Raw genomic sequence first — 18,562 nt, 5'->3', positions numbered from 1 at the left:
ATGGGGGAAAAAGAAGGGGCTTCACAGTGGTGAAATGATCTGTTTGCTTGCACAGGAACATGACATTAGGGAGCGATTCTCTCCCTTATGTAATGCATAAATCACAACTGGACAATTAATTTCTCCCTGTAAAAGGTCAGTTCTTTTCCTTAGTCTCCGTATGTGTCTTTCATGTATATGATGTGGCTGTTCTGCACCATATGGGCCTACGTCTTTTTACTGACAATACTAGTAGTCCTTCAAATATTTAGGCAGCACTGGGTGGCACTGAGTCAAAGAAGCCCACACAACATTTAGAGAACTGTTAGTGATTTAAAAGCATTAATTTTTTTTCAATCAGGATGATTCTACAGCTAATTTTCACACCCGTTCACTATTTTACAAATAAAGGACAAATAAAACCAGGTTGTGCTAATGAAATGCACTTTATTAAATAAACATAAAAATTTTCTTAGCAAACAAATCCACTGAGTCAGTAACAAAATGACATTACAAAAAAAGCGGGCAGTCCTTTCTAGGTTGCTTGGCTTTTGTCCTCCTCCTTTTTGCTGTTGCTGATGGGGACGTTCAGGGACGTCCTGAACCGGATGGGGACAGTGCGCTCCTCGGAAGAGTGCGCTGTTGCCGGCGCCTCAATCTTCAGCAGCCCATCGGCAGTCAGGGAGCAGGTGAGGGCCGTCAGGTTGACGTGCTCGGGCAGGTCGATCTTCTGCACGAAGCCACTGCACCGGGCCTCCCCGCCCTCCGCCTGCTTGGTGGCAACGACAGCCAGCTGCCGGCCCGCCAGCTTGACCGTGATGTCCTCTGGGGAGAACTCCCGCACGTCCAGGGACAGCTCCATGCCAGGCTTGTGGGCCTCGCCGTTGGTGAGGGCGCCGAGCGGCCCGCGGGACGACGGGAGTGCGGCGCCCTTCAGGAAGTCGTAGGGGAAGGCGTCCCTGAACTCCCTCAGGAAGCTGTCCACCATGGCAGACCTCCTCTGGAAGAAGTCCTCCCGCATGTCGGCCAGAACACCGCGGCGCAGTGGCCAAAGCACCCGCGTCCCCTCGAAGAAGGGGTCCCCGGCGAACAGGCTCTCTGTTACAGTGGACTGCATCTTCGTTCTCTTTCCGGTCTCTCCTTAGTACGCTGAGGAGGGCTGTGTGGTTTGAGGCGAGAGCCGCGTCTTAACGGCTTATATACCCTCTCTCTGAGAGCTGCCCAGTCACTCCTCCCGGGCTATTTACAAAGGATGAAGTCATGAAGTTGTCTGGAAGGAGGGAGGACCTTCTTTGGGACGGGTCCCGGACTAAAAGGAGCCGACGCTAGTATCCTCTTGTTCGCGTTTGCAGGTTCATGCTTCTAAATCCACTTCGCTGGCTTCAGAAGACACAGTATCAGGTTTCGCTACCCCCAGGGTGGCGGTTCAGATAGATCATCTTAGTCATGCTGTTAGAAGTTGAACCCGCTGCCCTATTTTTATCAACCCCCTGTCACACATGTTTACGTCCTCGTCCCCCGTTTATTTTGCACCCTGACTGTGTGTGGGGAAACTCGATGAGCAGGGCAACAGAGCATTCGCTTTCGTGATGTCACCCTCCGCGCGTCCTGCGAGTGCGGGCCCCATCCTCTCTGAGATCCTCACCGAAAATCGCGAATGCCCCCGTGCGCTCATCCTCCAGGCATCCAAGGAAGGCGAGACACAGTGACGAATGCGGCATTCGCAAAATAACTGAGCTCTTAACACTGCATGAAGCACTCGGCTATTTCTGTTGCCTGCTTATTCTGGCCGTAGAGGAAATGTCACACATTCAGTGGTCTAATTAATTCAAAAGAACACTCAAGTTGTAAATGGTAATGGTAAGTACAAGGAGTCATTACAGCGGCCACTACCACTGGGAAATGAGTAGAGCCCTGTGTATTTCTGCTGTGGTGTGCCATTCATCGGTACAAAACCACATTGTTTACCCAGACTCATTGAGACAATTGTTTTCAATCCCACAGCAAAGAGCTAATTCATGGGTTTTAAACTGGACTAATCTCATCTTTTTCCTGAATGTGCAAACTAATCCTGCCAACCTAATAACTGAGGTGAGTTTTAAAACATTAAAAAACAAAACGAGTGGCCATTTCCTGACCAAATTAATCAATAAGAGGTGGCAGTTTTTCAGGTTAAAAGCAAATCCCTTATTAAATCAGGTGTGCTCAGCTAGTCAAAAGTGCCACTGATGAGTTAAGTCAGGTAGGTAGAGCAGGGAAAGATGGAAAAAACGTGCGGAGCAGGGGGCCCCCAGGAGCAGGATTGAGAATCAGTGCCTTGTTAAAGTCCAAGTCACAAAATCAGCACTCTCTTTGGTAACCCTTCTGTGGTGGTAAGAATTTTGGCAGAGAAGTAGCCAACATGGCTGCCAACATTGTGTTTTACTGCCAAATCTAGCAACTCTTTTGACCAATCAGGAACTGTAAGTGCCTGAAAGTGCCTGATGACAAAGCTAGCACCTTTTCAGATCCGTTTGAGAACTTCGATAAACTTCTGTGGATAGGCCCCCAGGACTGTCATGTCTAACGATACCTCTTCTGTCTTCGCACCAACCAAACAGTGGAGATTAAAATTTACACCTCAGCATTTTGGCATCAGGGGAAGGATCTCTAGATTCCAAATTTCCTTTTGCTGAAGTTAAAACAAAAATTTAAACTGATCTGAAATAAAACATATAATATTACAAATTGAAAAAGTAATAAAATGTATGTATGGGAATAAAACAGAATGTCAGAAATCTACTAAATAGTCCAAATACCACCTCTCCTCCTATATTAATGTCACTTTAAAAAATACTCTATATACAACACGTTACTCACTTGGCTTGCAAATTGCTTACTGCTGCTTTGTATTTATAACAGAGTGTGACGAATAAATAATTTGTGACACCTGGTGACCAAATCATGTATGAGAATATAAAGTGAGAACGACAGTGGTCAGTCAGCAAGTTAAACATGGTAAAAAAAAACATGCTGTGGGAGGAGGGGGCTGCTGGTGATTTCAGTACTCACCACTCCGTATCCCTGGCTCTCTGTTGGTCCTTAAATAATGCCTCTCTGCTTCTTTAGGTGTAATAGCTGCTGTGTCACTCTGTTAAACGTCCATTCCAGTTGCCCTCCTGGTGACTTGAATGCAGTTTTCATATTTCATTTTTATAAACCTAAGTTTACTTCAATGTTTATTTGATTGTAGTGATGGCCTAAACATAGCTGTATTTTTAAGTCTTTTACACTGTATTACTTGTTCTACTCCTCAGCTATAATGTGCCCATATGGAGGACTGAAATCTAATGATTTGTATGGTGTTCACTTTTAAGCTAGCAATGGAAGCCACATCTTAAAGCGTACACCTGTACCAGCTAACACTATGGCTGTATTTGAGGGTGCCATGCTGTGCAAAATTCTCTGTGGGCCCATTGATCTTTACATCACCCAGATGGCTCATTGAACTTATTGTGCCTATCACATTAGCTGATCTACACACCATAAGTATCAGCGAATCTGTGCAGGAATATGCACAACATGACACTCTCAAACACTACACGGGACAAGCCAGGCAGAAAACTGAGGCTTACCTCTTCACATTTTTCTGTTACCAGCATCATACTCTGGTCTTTCTTCCTTACAGGAGGACTCAGTTAGACCGAAGCCAATGTGTCTGCATCTCTCAGCCTCGAGGGACCCCTGCAGAGGAAGGCCATCCAGTGTGCAGCAGCCAAATGGCTCATTCCAGCTGCTTCAGTGATTAAGAGTGGAAAAAAAAAAAAAAAAAAACAGGCAAAAGCAGGCTCTTCAGAAAGATGAAACAAACAGAGTTCTTTATTAACCATCTCTTTGCTCAATAATTTGACAAAACTGAAACACTTTCATTTTCACTCCAGTTTCTTAAACTGGATGTGTGTGTGTGTGTGTGTGTGTGCGTACGTGTGTGTGTGTATTGATTCGGGGCGGGAGCTGGGACAATCCTGGTCACCGCAAGCAGTTCAGAATCATCCCCCTCAAAAAAACAAAACAACAAAAAACTGAACAGGGTTTACACAGAGCAGCCAGTCACCGGGCTGCCATGATAACAGCAGGTCTCCTTGCCTCCTCAACAGAGATAGTGGCAACCTCACCCACACATTTGATTTACCCACATATGAGTGTATGAGGTTTCACACACATACACACTTACATACACACAAACTATGGCTTGGAGAGGGGAGAGATGCAGTACAGCTCTAATCCACTTCTCTACACAACGGGCACCGAAGGCTCGAAGTCTGCAATACTGGTAAGCCCATTCATTCCTGAGGCAGTTTTGTGTGTGTTGGCGCAAGTGTGTGGAATAGCTCCGGGTGAGGAGTATTCTCCTGTGCCATATTCCTGTGGGGGATTTGGAGCTATGGGTCTCTGACCTCCCTCCCTGGGCGTGGTGTGTTGCAGAGCTTTCTGGCAGTGGTCACTTTCTCTGGTATGGGTGTGGGTGGGGGGGCAGATATTCAATGGGCTCTCCCTTATGCTACTGTGGAGCTTGGGACGGGCTCTCAAGAACAGGTCCAGAGGCCATGACATCTTCAGGTGATTTCAAAGAAAAGAGATCCACCCGTCCAAAGATTAGAAATTCTCTGGACTCAACATGTGTGCCTCTATACCTGTGTCTCTCATTCCCAAACCACGCCCACTCCGGTCACATGATTTCTGAAAGCAGGTGCACCCTTTCACAGCACTGTTGGTCACTTCATTTTTTTTTTGTTCTCTTTATTTCGGCGCAAAGTGAGAATCAGCTGTTATCACTGTCTGCTACCAGTCACGGTGTCCCCTGTGTGATCTGTACAGGTCTGTCCCTTATCTAAAAGGCCTACACAGTCCATCATTGCCACTCCTTCAGTGAAATGTGCTTAAAATGACTTTTCTTTAACAAAAAGGAAAAGGCAGTTTGACAAATCAAGTGTTGGCTAAACTCTTCATACTTTAAAGAATGAATCCAGCTTATATACATCATCTGAGAGGCTAATTAAATCCACCTTTCTATAGATAATCATTATTTTTCTAGGACCTGTGACCCTAACAAAGAACCAGTAAAAGTTTAGATATAATTTTATCATTTTTTTTCTGTCTCCTCAAAATGAAATTAGAAAAACATTCAAAACAAACAGGGAACAGTTTGTGTAACAATCTTTTTTATCTTAATCATGTGCGTGTGTAAAAGAAATCTGTTTGACTTTTTTTTTCTACTTTTTCTCTTGTTTCCATAAAAAACACCTGCCTGTGATCACGCGATGGTGCATATCTCTGTCAATACCATGAGCATTAAAACAGATTAAAACAGTGAAACAAACACAATTGCATCTCATCTCAGAAACAGTGGGAAAACTTAAAAAATGCTTTTCACCAGTCATTCCATCTTAATTCACTCTCAATCATTCGTCATTCTTTTATATATATATATAGATTTTATATTTATATTTATATATCTTTGTAAGAAAACATCTGTCTCAAAGTTGAAAAAGGAAAAAAGGGAAAGACCCTTTGTCAGAGGTCTTTTTCTCAGTTGTGGCCATGGGGTCCACAGACACCATCCAGAGTCCAGTGTCCGTCTGTCTGTCGGCCTTGTCCCCTACTGACTGTCCCAGCTGCACCAAAGAGACTCCACACCCCTGACTGGGACAAGCCCAGGTTTTTTATATAGTCTTTTGGGGAGGGGGAGGAGCAGAGAAGTCAGCAGTGTCACTGGTTCTTCGGGGGCGAAGAAAAACAAAAAACAAAAAGACGACTCATAACGACTTCCTGTCCTGCTCGGTCTTCTCCGGAGAGGGAAAGGATAGATGCCTGTCGGTGACGCAGTGGTGCTGCTAGGGGGCGCTGTGCGAGGTAGATCCTGGCCTACGGGGAGTGCGTGGCGGGGCTGCTGTGGGCGGAGCTGGGCGACAGGCTGGGGCTGCAGCTCCCTGGAGGGGGTCCGCTGGACCGCCCCGCCCCACCGCCCTGGCTCTCCATGCCCTCTGAGTTCTCCAGCATTTCCTGGATGAGCGGAGGCATGGAGCCCGGGATCTCCATCTTCAGGGTGATGACGCGCTCCGCTCCTGGGGAAGGGGCAAGCGGGAGGTCAGAACACCGCCATATCGCACGCTGCTATGCTGTGGAAGTGCCTCGCACTGCAAACGTGCACCGAGAAAGCTAATGCAGCCAGGCAATGCTGCTGTGCACACGTGTGCACATGTACGGGTGCGTGAAACAGATAGTTCTACATGCTCATATTTGTATCTACGTACAGATATGTGACTTACAAGCAGGTGTGTGAGAATTGGAGTGTGTATGTGACATTAAAAATGGGAGTATACACTTCCAATGTATCTATACCATTGCATCTTCAGTGTGACATGTCACTGGCAGCGAGTGTGACAATATAAGAAGTTCTGGCAGTGTACTGTGAGTGGACTGTTTCACTGTGAGAATACCAGCATGTTGTAGGGAAAACGGGTGTATCTCTGTGAGAGTGGGCTGTATGTCTCACCCTTGGCGCTGATGCTCCTGAGGTCGGTGATCTTCATCAGCATCTTGGGGAACATGTGCGGCTTGTGCGGCCGCCGTTTCCGCACATATATTTTCAGAGCCTCCAGCAGGGGCTCCTGCAGGGTGTCCACCTTCTCTGAGTGCTCCAGGTCCTGCCGATCTGGACGTACACACACACACACACACACACACACACACACACACACACACACACACACACACACACACACACACACAGAAGACGGGTCATTATCACACAACACACAGCCACAACAGGCAGTCCCTCTATGCTTCTTTTATAAAACACTGAGACTGAGCTAGCGCTTGAGTGTACAATCCTGCTTATGATCATAGCTCAATAAATTAAATCACTGTTCTTGCCACTAGAGGGAGCTAGTGCTGTACATCATGACACCTGCTGTGCAACATGTAATGACTGAGGAAAAATGTGAGGCAGGAAAGAGCATCATCAGCATTTGAGGGGGATTACCACGGACTGAAAAACCACCATCTTCTGAAGTGAAACGCTGAGCTGTTACTGCTCTAACGCGATTGGCATGGATCTGTTTGAGCAGCAGAGCTCAGGAATAACAAGCATGTGTGGACACAGCAGGAGGCGCCTGGATCGGGGCGAGGGCTGCAGTACCTCCGCACAGCAGACAGATGGCGCTGAGCAGGCCTGTCTCCGCGTCATCCATTTCCAGGGGCAGGAGCTGGTTGGCGAAAGCGAAGACCAGGTCGGTGAGCGGGCCGAAGCCCGCGTTGTGCATCTGGGTGCGGTTGAGCGTCAGGCCATCTGAGAAGGTCATGGTGTCCTGATCGGGCGTGTAGCGAGTGCAGATTCGCAGAATCTGAGAGGGAGGGAAAGAAGAAGAAGGAAAAGGGAGGGCGAGTGAGAGGGAGCACGCAGCGTTTTCGCATGAATTCAGGCGCTCGGATGGGGTTTGGGGACCGGGACTCAAAGCTGAGTCTCCTGCCTGCATCTGAGCTCTTTGCTCCCTGACTTCTGCTTCTGTGTCTCCACGTCTCTTCCTCTGAAATGCCTTTCAGGGGGACTGTGGGAAATGTCAGTCACAATTTATTTTAAGGTCCTATTTATAGTATATGCTACTGAAACAGTCCATAAATATATTACAACCTATTTATTCAGTATGACTTACTTGAAACGACAGACAGTGAGTAAGTAGTCAGTGATGGGTAACACGTTTCCAGTTGTAGTGTTTAGATCACGGTTTAAAAAAAAAAAACGCTGCTGTGTTCAGATTTATAGTTGTGTGTGAAAGTCACGTTTTAACAAAGATGATCACAGTTAAGTACAACTTTGGTCCCTTCCTGACAAAAGCTTATTATTGGTTTATTACCCACTTTGTTCTTACTGTTTTGTTTAAACAGGTGGTTATACATTGAATAACATTTGAATTCTTAGTTTTTTTGCACCGCCCTTCATCCACAAAATGGCCCGTTGATCTTTGAGCTTATCTTGCACAAGGAAGCCCTGAGGAGGCAGCCGTATGGTAACGGCCGTGGATGCATGACGGACGGACCTGAGGCCCAGGGAGATGGTAAGGCCGTCGGATGTCCGTAAACGACAGAGCTGGGCGTCTGTGCCACGGTTGCTGCTTGCAGCAGAGGATGAGAAGGCTCTGCACACATACGCTAACCCCGCCCCCCCTGCCCTGATGACCGATTAACCTGTCGCACCGCCCCACAGGAGAAACAGCACGGCGGGCATCGCGTTTGCACTGACCTCGCCCAAAAAGTGAGACAACAACCAAGACAGAACTAAAGCATTGTCCAGGACTTTTTCTGTACTGTTACAACACTGGCATACCGTTTGCCGATCGATGTGATGTTTGGAGATTGCTGGTGTAAAATGAACCAACAGATGGTGCTGCTGCCCTAAAAAAGGTCTTTTCTTGATTTTATTAATCTTAGTCACCCCACCAGTTTAAAGGTGGCCAAAACAAGAAAATATGAGTTGACGGATAAAAAGAACAAATATGACTATTAGTAACAGAAGCATCATGGCGTGGTTTATAGGACGGCGGCAATAACACGAGGCAATAACGAAGGGTGGCTTTTATTAATGGTAATTTTTATGTTGTAATAGCCAATAGCGTTTTTCTGCTGTGGAGAGGTAGGCATTAGTAGGTGCATTCATGCTGGACCGGCATTGCATTGGCGCTGGACGCGGGCGTGAGGATGAGGAGGGGTGTGGGGACGGGCGGCCGGGCTCACCAGGATGTCCAGGCACGCGGCCTTGAGCAGGGTGATCTGGTCGGCGATGCTGAGCGTGGTGAAGCCGGGCAGCTGCTTGGCAAACTCCACCGTCTTGATGATGCACTTGGTGGACAGCTCGCTGAACTTGTCCCAGAGGTCCACGTCCAGGGACACTCGGTGCTGCGCGCTGTTATTCTGCAGGGTGAGGGGGTAGAGTTAGGCCTGCTTGTCTCACTCACTCCGGCGGAGTCTACAGATGCTTTTCACAACAGGCCTGGATATGTCCTGGACCTAGATTATCAACCACAGACACCGAACACCAAAGAAGTGCTTATCTTGGTATCTGATGCCTGTTCAAACCATACGCTCAGATTCAGATGTTCACATCCTGGATATAGACCGTTAAAAGATTCTGAAAATGTCAAGTAAATTTATCTGTGAAGTAAAAGAACGCTCTGACGTATTTGATTGGACTTGTGATATGGTGGGAAAAGTGTAAGTATTTTAATGCCAAAACAAGGGACAACGTTTGGCTGGACGTATAAGAACTTATCAGTTCTGACATGTCTAAGAAACATTTTCATCGGCCTTCCTTTATAAACGTGTTTCAAAGGTAAGGCGTAATCCCTACCTCCTGACGGCCCAGCAGTGAAAGCTTTTTTTTTTTTCTCCCGCTCAAGCACAAACCAGCAGATTCCGCCTCGTTCAAATTCAAATTCTCATGCGCAACGTACACGAATGCTCTCCACAGCTCTGAGCGCTGGCAATACCGAGGACATTCAGTGGCAGGGGAGGGCCCTTATCTGACGGTGTGTGAGATCAAAGGGATGGCGCTGTGCGATGGGGGGGGGGGGAGGGGGGGGTTGAGGGGACTCACTGTAGTGTATTTGCCGAGCTGGCAGAGCGAGGGGAAGGTCTCCTGGTGGGCCTTCCGCACGCGCTCGATCATCGCCTCCGTGGCAGGGCTCAGAACGTAGCTCTCCGTGCACTCCTGCTTCTTCTCGTCCTTCTTCTTCTTATTGCGGTCGTTCCTCACCGCTGCAGGAAAGGAGGAGGGGAAGGGGGGGTGAGACAGAGAGAGAGATTACAATATTGAAAATATTCATCACAGACTTACTGATCTGTGAATTCCACCATACCCCAATGTGGCTGGCTCTCTTGGCAATTTATATAGCCCATATAACACTCCAATTGTCCAGGGAAGAGCAGTAGTCCTCTGCACATGCCTCCCATGAATTAACAAAGAAAGACATCTAAGAAAGGCTTTTTTGGTTCTACTGTGTTACTGCAAGAATTACAAGCAAATCACGGAGGGGCATAGAAAATGTGTTCAACAAGGGTTATTTCTGTTATTTGAGAGCCACATCGTGCTGAATGATGTCTCTCTGACCACGAGCCAGTGCACTGTGCTTCCTACAATCAACCCCAATGTGAATGCAGCTAGATATGCAAGTAGTCTTGATGTGTTTGGATGCTATACAAGAAGACATTCTCACGTGTCGGTGGAAACATTGTTCATGTAAGTTAGATTGATTACCTAAGAAACACTTAGCAGCTGCTTTCCTCAGGAGAATAGATTTAAAGCACATTTAAGAAGAAATGTCTTAGTGTCAGACTACACTCGCATAGCAATTATGTCTGCGTTCACTGCTGTCGACTTAACTATAATTTGAGTGCGGCTCGCTAGCACTAACCAGCTAGCATGGCTAATCAAGAAAGACAGCACACCCATCTGAAGTGTAATCAAAATGTAGAAAAGAGGTAGCATAATAATTTCATCCCCTTTAGTTCCATGTTTCATCCATTTTATCAGCGATAGTTTCGATTCTGACGCTCGCAGGCGCTACTACTGAGTATTGACTGCTGCTATTTTGTGACAGGGAGGGAAGAAGGACGGAATATGGGGCTGCATTCGCAGAAAAGGCCATCCGCCATTTTGAACTGCCCCTGTCCAGCTCCACTAGCGGACAGTAAAGGGAGGCAAAACGAGACAGACCTTGCGAAGTCACCTTCGCGGTGTATCAGCCGATTTACATCTGCAATAAAAGGCGTAGTACTCGTTCCCTTAAGGACTGTGCTGAATTCATTAGAACCTGGGGTGGACAGAGACCTCTGGCATTGAGCCGTCCCATCTCGCGTGCGGTTTACAAGCCGGGTGATATGTTCACCCTAAGCAGGGAGATCGGCCAGCGGCAGGGGGAGGAGGTTACGGGGTTCTCACATGCTCATATAAGGAGTGGACACAGTGGATTGAGACAGCAGGGATCTCAGGAGGAGGAGAGAGAGAGAGAGAGAGAGAGAGAGAGAGAGAGAGAGAGAGAAAGATGAGGAAGCTGGGGGCTTTTGTAACTCATTTTTCCACTGAGAAAATGTGGAACGGCTTTGATCTGACAGCAAAAAACAGCAAAAGAAGAGGAAATCTGTGCTGCTGAGCTGGCAAAAAAAAATTGTAATATCACCTCGACACTGAATCACTAGAGCCAAAAGCCCCCCTTCAGTGTGAGCACGTGCATGTACACACACACACACACACACACACACGCACGCACGCACGCACACACGCGCGTGCGCGCACACACACACACAGACACACACGCGCGCACACACATACACACAGACACACACACGCGCGCACATGCGCACATACACACATACACACACGCATACACACATGCACATGTACACATACACATACACACACACATATACACACACACACACACACACACACACAGACACACACACACCTCCAATGGATGGCCTGTGGCAGAGGGAGGCAGGTGATAAATAGCAATGAGGGATGAAGTCGTTAATAACACTGACAAATCACCACTACTTTCATTAGACCCTGAACTAATCTAATAACATAATATGACAAATACCCAAGAGGTAATGGTTTAAAAAGCTCAACTGAATCTCCAGTTCTGCCCACCCCCCCCCCCCCCCCCCACCTCCCCCAACCCCATCACCTCTGTCCGCCCCCTCTCTCCCTCAGCTTTTCTTGACTGGCTTTCCCCCGACACCTCTCTTTCTGCAAACTGTGTCTCTGTTTCCCTCTCTAGTTTCGTCACAGGAGGAGGAAAGAGGGGTGGACACCAGGGATGCATTCTGGGAAAAGGGCCTCCATCAATCAGTTGTCAGTGCTGCCTGAGCCGCCTGGTAAACACACTGACCTCCTCATAAAGACCACCTCTACAGTAATGAAAACCAGCAAGAGGATAGGGAGATCAGGTTGCATGGAAACAAACACACACACACACACACACACACACACACACGCGTGCAGACCAGAGCTCTGAGTCTGAATAGATTTGCAGAAGCAGTGGGAGAGAGCTTCCTGGATCTTATGGGTTGCCTCTCTCCACACTCATTCCTCTCCATCTCTGTGTCAGGCCCCCTTTCCTCCTCTGCTTCATTATAGGCCCCCAGAGATGGGAAATTAATTCCTAAATAAAAACGGGTCTTTGCGTCCTCCAAGCACAGACATTTCCCCGGCTGACAAATTGGCAGCGCAGTCATAAGCCGCGCAACACAATTTAATGAAGTCATTAAAGAACTATTAGCCTGGGCCCCTAATCAGTCATGGCAGATTGCTGCATGCAATAACTGGGAGAGCTCTGGAGTGAGTGTGTGTGTGTGTGTGGTCTGTGTGTATTCCCATGTGTGTCTATACATGCCTGTGTACGGATATGTGTGTGTCTGTGTATGCCTGTGTGTGTTTGTGTGTGTTTTTTGAAGGCTTTTGTGTGTGTGGCTTTGTATGTATGTGGGAGTATATTTGCGTGCGAGTGCAAATATACTCCCATCTGCCAGGGAACCAGCAGGAATTAGGGGAAAAGAACCCCACACTTACTCCTGTATTCATTAATAAAAAAAGGGGGGAGGATTACTGTGCATGCCTGTACTGGGGGTAGTGGGGGAGCTGGAGAAACAGGGAGACAGCCATAATTTGGGAAAGGAAAATTAAAGCCCTGGCAGGTCGTCCATCACACAGATTGAATTCAATGGAAGGATGAAAGTGTCAGTTGTTTTGTGCCTGGCGGTGCTAAAAGGTCCCTGCCGTAGCGAACAGAGAAGGGGGAGGGGGGTAAGGTTTTATTCCTGGGGTCACATGATGATGGGGCCACACCCCTAATATTCTCCAACACTTAAAATCTGTGGGATGTGGTCACATCTTTTACGTTCTCTAATGAGAGTATTTCTACCATGTCTCTACCAACTATTTTGTACCTTGTCTGGTCAACTATTGAAATGAAACTTGGTCACGCAGAGCTTCTAATATTGTTGACTCCTTATATGGCTTTTTGCTTGTGTTGTTCTCTGCCTCACGTGTAAGTCGTTTTGGATAAAAGCGCCGACCAAATGAATTAATGTAAATGTAAGGATGTAACAGTGTGTCTGTATTGAGGGAGTGCTGTAAGCCTTCTCTGGCCCCATTTCTCTGTCCGTGGTCAGAATCCTCTGGGCTTCTGAGCTGGGACCTCAGATTGTACTCCCCACAGACTCAGGCACTGCATGGTCCTTTCACTGACAGTGCAGGATGTGGTTTTGCAAAGTTTTTAAGACATTACTTTGCAAGCAGGGGGGAAAGACGGCTGTCTTCTTCCAGTCCCCTTGCTCTTCAGCACTGCCGCACACACCCGCTCCCTCTCTCTGCTTCTCAGCCCTGCTACAGTTACCCCTGCCTCCCTATGGCAGTTCCCCTTAACCCCTATACACCACTACTGTGCTGCTGTCAATCACAGCAGGCCCTTCTGTAACAACCACGCCTAGTTAGGCCACACCCGAGCTCAGCACCCAGAGGTCAGAGTGTGTAATAGCGCACACACATACACACAGAGACACCAGGTAACTCTTCCCCATCACCCAGAAGCCTCTGTTCTGCCAAGACGGCGTCCATTCTGAGCTGTTCCACGGCAGAGCCACAAGTGTCCCCAATCACATAACGCAGGTGAGCGACACCACTCTCAACTTGTGATGGATTACTGTCATCACCAATTATTTATCCAGAATTAAGCAGACACTCTTACAGGGTCAAAGTAAGAGTGACCTAGGCATTAAGACTACAGAGGGCAACAGCCCTGCTTGGTCCTGTGTAATATGTCCTATTTTAGATTCAGCCTTCTTATAAGCCTTAATGACTCAATTGGATCAATCATACTTTCTAATGAACATGTGCTTGAGGTCAAGTAATGCTTCAGAGACCTGATCTCCTCCACAGGATTATGGCACTCTAGGAACAAAGCTGCTTTTGCTGCTTGTGACTCCAGTCCAGCTCTGAAATATCTCTTTCTAGCCACTAGGGGGCACCAGCACTTTGACTGCCTTGTTTCTCCGTTCAGGTAAAAACAGCAGCTGGCTCAACCCTAACTGTGATTAATGGCTACACTCAAGAGTCAGGCAGTACTGAGGGCAGCTCACCTCCAGAAGACCAGAGAGCTGAGCGGTCGTAGCACTTGCCACCTTAGCGTGGGGGAAGTGATAAAAGGGAAGTCCCAGAGGCTGGCAGCAGAGAGGAGAGAGGTGGAGAGCCTGTGTTTCTTCCATTAGAGCACCTTGCTACTAAGAGCTGCACTCTCTCACCTCTTCATCAGACCTGACCATAATGGGTGACAGGGAGGGGTACCCCGTGACCAATCACACAGTGCACGGGAGTACTAACAAAAACAGACCCAGGCAAGTGATGGGGATTTTTTTAACAGCTGTTCTATATATACAGAGTGCACGTACCCACCTTCGGACCTGTCTGATCTTCACTACTGTTTGATTGTCACTTCACTGTCAGAGTCTGTCTGCTATTTTCACTATCTCATGCATCCAGCCTCAACTCCCGACATACTGGTGTGTGGAAGCTGTTATGAGAAAGATGTAGGTCAGCTGTAAAATTACGTAGGACTGAGCAACAGAGCCATATGCGGAGCAACAGTCACATTAAGATAGTGACAAGCAGCTCTATGCAGCTTCAAACGTCAGACTTCAAGCATTTATTCAATCTGTAAAACGTGTTTGTTTCTTCATAGCTCTGACCCTGGGCAGGGAGTTTGCAACAGGGAGATGCACTGTGAACAGGACAGTATGTGACAGTGTGTCAAGAGCAGGTACTGACTGGAGTCAACAGCGATAGCTCCTCCAGACTCGTCAGGTTGATGAAAGCATCACTGTTTGTTGGTTAGTCAGTGACTGTCGTTAGCTAACTTTGCTAGCAGCTGGGCAAAGGCTAATAGAATTTCTGGCTAAAGAGGCTGTGCTGATATTAAGTGTCTTTGTCCATTATCTCCACAGTTCTGTACTTCCTTTGTCTTGTACTGCTTTTATTTAATGGAAGTTATCATTAAAGAACTCATGATTAATCTAAAATATGACGTTTACATTAAAGGCATTAAGGTTTGTTTCTCTCCCCAGGCTCCCACTTTTTCTTAGTCTCCAGTCCTGTCCAAGCACTTATACTGTGAGCTAATTTGGGAGCATAACCCTAGTTATTAGTGAGGGATCTACCCTGCCATTGCAATATATACCCAAAATGCAGGTGTTCTGCCTTTGAAATGTGCAGGCGTGAGGGTGCACTGTGAGCATGTCAGCGTGTGAGCCAGTGAGTTTTCACGTGCGCATCCTGTGTGTACGTCTAAGCACAGTGACCAGGGCAGAAGTGGCTTGCCAGTCCTGGCTAAATTTCCTAAATTATTTCCTTCCAAATAATTCCCTCCTCGAGGTCATCACTGTAAAACAGAACTGGTTCTCAGTTGACAGCCTCTGGTAAAATAAGGGTTAAATAAATAAAACTGGCTCCCAGAGGGGGGCGCTGTTCTCTGGTACTCACACTCCTTGGACATTCCCACTTCCAGGCACTTCTGCAGCCGGCAGTACTGGCAGCGGTTGCGGGTGACCTTGTTGATGATGCAGTTCTTCTCCCGGTGACACGTGTACACCATGTTCTTCTGGATACTCCGCCGGAAGAAACCCTGAGAGAGGTGGGCGGTGTAACTTTAATAACATGCCTGCTTTGACAATACACAGACTGCAATCCATGCCCACTGAGCACTTTGAATTTGGCATCTGAACAGAAACGAGCTAACATATAGATGGCCCTGCCACTGGGGAGGGTTTTTGCTCATGAATTATACCCAATGAGCAACAGCCGGTTTATCGCTTAAAGGACTTGATGCTTGTCAGCTGTGAAGGGCGTCTATTAACTCCCGTTACCCATGACCACATTGGGGAGATCCACCGCCTGTTTGAGTCGTGTCATAAAACGAAAATACACATATTTAGCCCATTTTTCAGTGCTGATCCTGTGCTCTACAGCGGGTCATGTGACCCGCAGATTAAACGGATGTGGCGCTTGGTATCTGCTCCCGCGCAACATGTGGCGCGTCCGGATTTCGGCTGAAGGACCTGGGAGGACCCCGTCCCCTCTTCCGCTCTTCTGTTCATCTGAAGGGATCAGCGATGCAGCTCAAATCTGCTTATCTGCTGTTTAGCGATGATTGAAAAGTGGGCTTGGGGCTGTTGGGATTTTAAAGGGGGAAAACATGTAAATTGACATCATGTTCCTGGTCAGGGTCCCGCTGGAGCCGGCAGCTCTGGGGCTGGGCTGATGGCAGCGCCTTGCTGCAGAGGGTGATAGCAAACTGCACAACCTGTGGCAGGCTTTCAGATGGAGACTTAATGGGTTATGGGTCAACAGAAACATTTCCACACTGGCTGCAAGGTGATCTGCGTTTTGGGAGCTGGCTGGAGATCAGGAGCTCTCGGGGATAGCGTTGTTGCTGGCCAGATGGAGGAGACACACAGACTGTGCTTCTCCGCTTTCGAAGGGCTTTTCCAGGACTCTGAAATGGGAGCGTTTTTCAGGTTGATTACATGCACGGTTTTTCCCAACATGCAGCAGCGATTATACTTGGCCCCAACTGGGAGAAGAAAAGATGAACCCAAACCCTGCAGATTTCAGCCCCTCCTAAAGCCGATGTCACATCATCATTGAACTAGCTGAAACGCAGGGTGAGGACTCAATACATATAAGAATACAGACACAGGCAACAACAGGAATAAAAACAGCAGCATGGCTGCATGTCTTGTGCACGGGGGCCCACAAACACAGGGCAAAACAGTTACATATCTGAAGACGACGCAAAAACGACCGGTCTCTTAAATGAACCATTCGATGTTCCCAGGAGGGATTCTGATGGCCGCGTTTTCCTCCAGCATCCTTTGATATTGAGTCGCGCGGTGAGACGCCTCGCCCGGTTTCGTTTCACCGCTTGGCAAGCGTGCCTTTTTTTTTTTTTTTTTTTACGGTCTCCGAGCTCCTCGGCTGGACCCTTCCCATTAACGCGCAGGCGGCAGATGGGCGTCGTGATTGATACACTGCGCCGGCCGCAGAGGAAGGGGCTGGGTAATAAAGCAGCCGGCGGAGATGGATGGGGGGGGGGAAGCGGGTTATGAAGAGGGAGCCGGGGCTCCCAGACACCGGCATATTGAATAGAGACAGAAACCGCTCTGGCATAAAGAGAAATGAGAAGACCGGGCCCACGCTGGGCTGCGGGGAGGCAGTTTCTGTCTAGGCCGAGGGCGAGAAGCTGGTGGGAAGCAGGAGTCTGGGGCGGGTAAGTCGAAAACGGGGCTAAACCGACTCACGCACAAACACGAGCGTGGCCCCACACGGCTGACGGAGCAGACATTCTTGTGCAAATGCCCTTGAGATTTCAAACTTAACCAAAGACATACCTGTTGACCATTGAGCAACGAATAAAAAACCCAAGCCATAAAAGGCTGCCTGCAGTAGTGGTTTGCTGATGCTCAACAGAGATAACATGACAATCGTAGTCACCCACTTTCAGTAGGAATGTGTTAATCTGGTAGCTGTCACAGTGAATCGGTAAACAGTTAATCTGTAGAGGAATAACGGCGAGAATCGGGACACAGCAACAAATATTTATAATGGTAATAAAAATGTCAGAGCAATTCAGGATAACTGACAAGGCACACTGCACAGAAGGGGGTGGCCAGAGCAAGAGAGGAAACCCCATCTGTTTGACAGCAGCATCTCTCCTCTCTGCACAACACTAATGGCTTCCCTGACAGGAGCAAAGCAGAAAACCAACAGCAGAGACAGCCCTCCTGTTGGCTTAAACTAGATTGCATGCCAAGAATAACTCTTCTCAACAGCCGAGCCGGCAGATAATCCTCCCCTTGGCACCTCCGTAATGTTGCATTTCCGTTACAATGCCCAGGAAAAGGCGCGGGCGGGACGAGGGGGGGGGCGCCGTGGAGCTGACGCCGGCACCCACGCCGAGGACGTGTGCGGCGTCCGCGCGGGGACAGAGCCCCATGGCCTGTCACAATCAGGTCCCCCTCCTTACTCTCCTCCTTCCTCAACATTGACCCCTTTTTATTAAATGTCTACCCCTGTTCGTGCTCTGAAATCCCCTGGAACGAAATCAATTGGATAGCCGCGAGGTGTGAAGACCGCACTGGCAGGGACCGGCATCGCACAGCCCCTCTGGGAAGAGCGGGTGGTGCGGGCGGGTGCCAGCGCTTGGCCGCGGTGACCGACAGGGTGACCGACGGTCTCCCGGCCAATGGAGAGAGGGCAACGTGAACGCGCCCTCCAATCAGGAGTCTGCGGGCCTGGAGGCAAGCGGAGGCCTTGGCTTTGGGGGCACTATAAATAAAGGAGCAGCCTGTCTCCGTGCTCTGAGCCGACTCTGACCAAACTGGATTAAAAGTGGAAGGAGGAAAGATCTAGGAGACGGGCGGCATGCGGGCCAGAGGGGGGGGGCTCTGATCTTCCAGCTTCTCCTCTGATCACTCTCTGACCACAACTTGAACC

The 18,562-nt window shown here is 48.3% G+C and overlaps 2 protein-coding genes across 2 annotated transcripts in view; both read right to left on the bottom strand.

Moving 5' to 3' along the window:
* Nucleotides 1-447: 447 nt before the first annotated feature.
* On the bottom strand, nt 448-1,162 carry hspb9 (heat shock protein, alpha-crystallin-related, 9). Its single transcript, XM_036552009.1, has one exon. The coding sequence runs from the start codon at nt 1,094-1,096 to the stop codon at nt 515-517; it is 582 nt and encodes a 193-aa protein (XP_036407902.1). The 5' UTR covers nt 1,097-1,162; the 3' UTR covers nt 448-514.
* Nucleotides 1,163-5,562: 4,400 nt separating this feature from the next.
* Nucleotides 5,563-18,562, bottom strand: part of LOC118793924 (retinoic acid receptor alpha-B) — a 45,169-nt gene continuing 32,169 nt past the window's right edge. Inside the window, exons 3-8 of the mRNA XM_036552008.1 lie at nt 15,551-15,692; nt 9,611-9,771; nt 8,752-8,928; nt 7,160-7,364; nt 6,515-6,673; nt 5,563-6,083 (exon numbers count right to left, since the gene is read on the bottom strand). Of these exons, the coding sequence (XP_036407901.1) occupies nt 5,884-6,083; nt 6,515-6,673; nt 7,160-7,364; nt 8,752-8,928; nt 9,611-9,771; nt 15,551-15,692 (1,044 nt within the window). The 3' untranslated portion in view covers nt 5,563-5,883. The remainder of the gene's footprint in view (nt 6,084-6,514; nt 6,674-7,159; nt 7,365-8,751; nt 8,929-9,610; nt 9,772-15,550; nt 15,693-18,562) is intronic.

This window comes from Megalops cyprinoides, chromosome 19 (assembly GCF_013368585.1).
Source record: "Megalops cyprinoides isolate fMegCyp1 chromosome 19, fMegCyp1.pri, whole genome shotgun sequence".
Taxonomy (NCBI): domain Eukaryota; kingdom Metazoa; phylum Chordata; class Actinopteri; order Elopiformes; family Megalopidae; genus Megalops; species Megalops cyprinoides.
This window is presented reverse-complemented; position numbering and strand designations above follow the sequence as displayed.

Bases quoted from the DNA above. Each gene is read 5' to 3' on its own strand.
- hspb9 (XM_036552009.1), bottom strand. From the start codon at position 1,096: ATGCAGTCCACTGTAACAGAGAGCCTGTTCGCCGGGGACCCCTTCTTC.